The sequence below is a fragment of the Macadamia integrifolia genome, unplaced genomic scaffold (assembly GCF_013358625.1).
Source record: "Macadamia integrifolia cultivar HAES 741 unplaced genomic scaffold, SCU_Mint_v3 scaffold2154, whole genome shotgun sequence".
Lineage (NCBI taxonomy): Eukaryota > Viridiplantae > Streptophyta > Magnoliopsida > Proteales > Proteaceae > Macadamia > Macadamia integrifolia.
In genome coordinates, this window is record NW_024868544.1 from 93,484 (window position 1) to 97,624 (window position 4,141).

The window sequence follows — 4,141 nt, forward strand, 5'->3', positions numbered from 1 at the left end:
AAAATTTGCTTCTCCAAATTCAATTAAAAAAAGAAAAAAGAAAAAAGAAAAAAAAAAACAGACTTACAATACCAAACTTAACAAGGAAAGCATGGGCATTGTATGTAATCGAGAAGAAAAATATAACATTAAATAAACAGAAAATGGTCACCAAAATCAATTGATGACTACTCAATAAAAAGGAAGAGAAGCTTACTTCTGCAAGAAAAGGCGACAGTTTTTCCAGTTCCTTGTTTAGCCATTTCACCTGAAAGAAATGACATTCTTGGATTGAACAAATACAACAAAAACATGAAAAGAAGACTTAATACGTTCAACATAATTTCAAGGCAATAACACTTCATGCATGAGAAAGCAACACTTAAACTAACCAGTTCACAAGTAAAACTAAAGCATTCATATTCATTTTTTTTTTTTAACATTCATCAACTTATATTATGGTCAAGTCACAGGAATTATTTATTTTGGTACAGGATAAACCTACAAGTGGATGTTTGAAACGCCTCAACGTGGTTACACTATTACAAACCAGAGATATACATTTCCTGAAGAAATATAAAGTGGAGGAAAGTTGAACTTCAATCAAGGACGAGAACTTGTATTGAAACACTGGTATATCGAGTAAGTATCAACCTGAAAATGCATATTGAACACTGGTACACCAGAGGAAAAAAATGAAAAAAGCAATTAAAACAAAAAAAAAAAATTCTATGAATGAGAAAGTTATCATATATTGTATAAAATGCATGCCTCCCATGTATAAAAGCTACCCTACTGATTGACTAGTTGTTACTTCACCTATGTACTGAATATTAATCATTCAAGTAGTTAACATATTCATAAAATCCCAAATAAAAATTAAAATAATAAACTCTGTAGAGATAAAAATAAGGGACAACTTACCTGTTCATACATCTGAAAAGATATCCAATCAGGATAATTATTGCCGCAAATCCTTTTTACATCCTTTCTGCTAAGGGACGCAAGAATTTTTATACCAACTGCCTGGTGATGACACAAAAATATAACCAATGGCATCAAGAATGTTTTGCAACAATCATCCAAAATAATAATCCTTTAACAATTTTACTTAACCATCTTGAATAATAGTATAGTCGAAGAGAAACATCATAAAAATCAAAATACTTTCACAGAGTACCCCAAAAACACACTAATAATATAGCCACATTAAAGGTTCAGCATCAACTAAGGGATTGCCAAGGCTTGAAATCATCTACCATTACCACACAATAGTTCAATGAACCTTCACATGGATTATTTTCACCTGGAAAGAAGTGATTTGAATTAAGAAAATACAAAACATGAGAATAAGTAATCTAACATCAACAGGACAAGAGCTCTAAGCAATAAATAGTCCATTATTTTGCATCAAACATGTGGCATGCAAAACAAAGAATCTAAAAAGGCAGAGGAAGATGAAAACCAAAGTATTCCAGGATTTCTTTCTTTTCCAGCATCTTCTAACTTAAATACTGAGAGTGATGGGTTCATCAAAAAATAAAATTAAAATGCCAACAAAGAAAAAACCTACAAACAACCAAGTGCAATGTATGAAGGGGATCAAATTTAATTCCCTCAAGGAATTATCAGAGCAAGAGACATTAATCAAATAGTGGAAGGGGAAAGTAATCCATCTCAACGCATCAGACCAAAAGTATGCACTTCAAAACCTTTTGCGGTGCTTGGAATTGATCAAACTTGCTGCCCTATTTGGGGCTCACCACCTTAAACATTTCCTGGTGGCTGGTGGCTTTCTAAATGACGAATGCAAATCCAACCAATAACGAAGAAAAACGTTATAGCAGGAATGAGCCCAAGCATTTAAAACAACAGAAAAGCAGGAAGAAAAGAAAAAGAAATTGAACTCGTCTGCCGTTTTCATCAAAGCAATTACAGGCAATGTAGCAGTTCAAGCTTCAAATTAAGTAAAGGACAGCTCTCTAACGAAGCACAGAACATTAAACAAGAAAGAAACAAAAAATTTATGTTCGTATTCATAAAAAATGGATCAAAGAAAATAGAACAGTAAAATGCAAATGAAATTATGAATGCAGAAAGAATTAGAAAGATATACTCTACAACTCTTCTGTAAATCGAGAAAAGCAGCAAGAATCACTGAACCAGAAGGCCTTTTCAGCTTCGGTAATTCCGGACCTCAACCTCGACTCAAAATTCCCAATCCAACCAAATTTCAAGATCGTTCCAGTTCAACCAAATTTCAATATCATTGCAGTGCATCTAAATTTCAAGATCGTTCCAGTTCAACCAAATTTCAAAATCATTCCAATTCATATAAATTCTATAAGTGAAAAGGGGAAATTTGAATCAAACCTGATTACTTTTTCAGGTGAACCTGTCGCCTGAGAGTTTCATCAGGGTTTCGGATGCTGAAGCATCACCGGAGACGACCTTTGTGGCAGAGGCGTCCCCTTCGGAGATCTTGGACAAGACGAGCATGTCGGAGGGTTATTTCGATAAGCTCAGTATTGATAGTAGCAAGGACACAATTGGTGGTGGAGGGAACCGGAGGGGCGGAAAGAAGAGTGTTTCAGGAAAGGATTGGTGGTGGCGTCAGGAAAATTGCGGAGGCGCTTCTGACTCAGGGGGTGTCAAGGACTATGTGATGGAGTGGATTGGGAATGAGATTAAGAAGGAGAGACCCAAAAGCGATTGGATTACTGCTTCAGCTTCTGCCAATGAGGCTACGAATACGGTTACGGCGAAGCCCAGTGGGAGATCAGAACGGAAGAAACAGAGGCGGTTGGAGTGGTGGACTTGCTTGGATGAGGAGAAGATCCCCAAGAAGGAAAAGGGCCGACAGCCGCGAGAGTGGTGGCGGGAGGAGTTCTGTGAAGAACTCGCCAAGAAAAATAAGAAAAAGGGCCCAAATTCCATAAGCGGTAGTAGTGCAGGCGAACTTTGGTGGCAGAGGGATGAGGATTTGGTCCCTGAGAAGAGGAAGAAAAACCGTAGCAGGAGTAGTCGGAGCAGTGTGGATTGGTGGTTAGATGGGCTCAGCGGAGAGTTCCGGAACGGTGGTCGGCGTAACAGTTTGGACTGGGCAAGCGGAGAGATCCCCAAGAGCGGCGGTATCAGTAGTACCCCAAGCATGAGAGGCACCGTCTGCTACGTCGCCCCTGAGTATGGCGGTGGTGGGCAGCTCTCTGAGAAGTGCGATGTGTACAGCTTTGGGGTTCTGTTGTTAGTTCTCATCGCTGGGCGACGTCCTCTCCAGGTAACTGGTTCACCCATGTCTGAATTCGAACGAGCAAACCTCATTTCATGGGCTCGTCATCTTGCCCGCACTGGGAAATTGCTGGACCTTGTCGATCCATCCATTCAGTCTCTAGACCCAGAACAAGCGCTTCTCTGCATCACGATCGCACTCATTTGCTTGCAACGCTCGCCTGTGCATCGGCCCTCCATGAAAGAAGTCGTGGCCATGCTTTCCGGTGAGTCTGAGCCTCCCCACTTGCCATTTGAATTCTCCCCTTCTCCACCCTCTAATTTTCCGTTCAAGTCCAGGAAGAAGGCCCGGTGAGTTATTTGGGAAATGTCTCTCCGGCACTAAAAAGAGAAAAAAGAGAGAAATCCCATTTTCATGAGAAGTAGATTTGTACCGGTATGGGACATTTTTATTCATCTTCTTAACTTCTTTTTGTGGGGGATTTGTAAAAAAAAAAATGGAAAAAAGAAAGAACGACGAGTATATTTCATTGAATGAATTATGTCTCGTTTCACAGTTCACTTGATATTGTTCAGATTTGTTCTTCTGTGTCATACAAATCCATCTCAATTTTGAACATGATCTTCGTAGAGAACCATTGTCGTCTCCCTTCTTCAACAACACTTGTCTGAATTGCTTTATCCAGAGTAGGATGAAAAGCGTAAATTTCAGTAATCAATCATTGCCCCAACTGTTAGGGTACCCTTCTCATTAATTTCACTTTTTGCTGAGGATTTAATGAGCTTCTAGATTTCTGCTCCGTGAAAAGGTTCTTAGCTTTGGAAAAGTTTCCCTTTAATCCCCTTTTTCCTGCAAACTTTTCCAAATCTACTACTTTCGAAAAGTTATTGCGTTCGTTCTTTAGCTTCCGATGGATTTTGCATCAATGGCCGT

General features: G+C 39.1%; 1 protein-coding gene across 1 annotated transcript in view; it reads left to right on the top strand.

Annotated features, from left to right (window-relative positions):
- Nucleotides 1–3,768, top strand: part of LOC122065930 (receptor-like serine/threonine-protein kinase At2g45590) — an 11,209-nt gene extending 7,441 nt beyond the window's left edge. Inside the window, exon 2 of the mRNA XM_042629755.1 lies at nt 2,369–3,768. Within this exon, the coding sequence (XP_042485689.1) occupies nt 2,369–3,562 (1,194 nt within the window). The 3' untranslated portion in view covers nt 3,563–3,768. The remainder of the gene's footprint in view (nt 1–2,368) is intronic.
- The last annotated feature ends 373 nt before the right edge of the window (nt 3,769–4,141 follow it).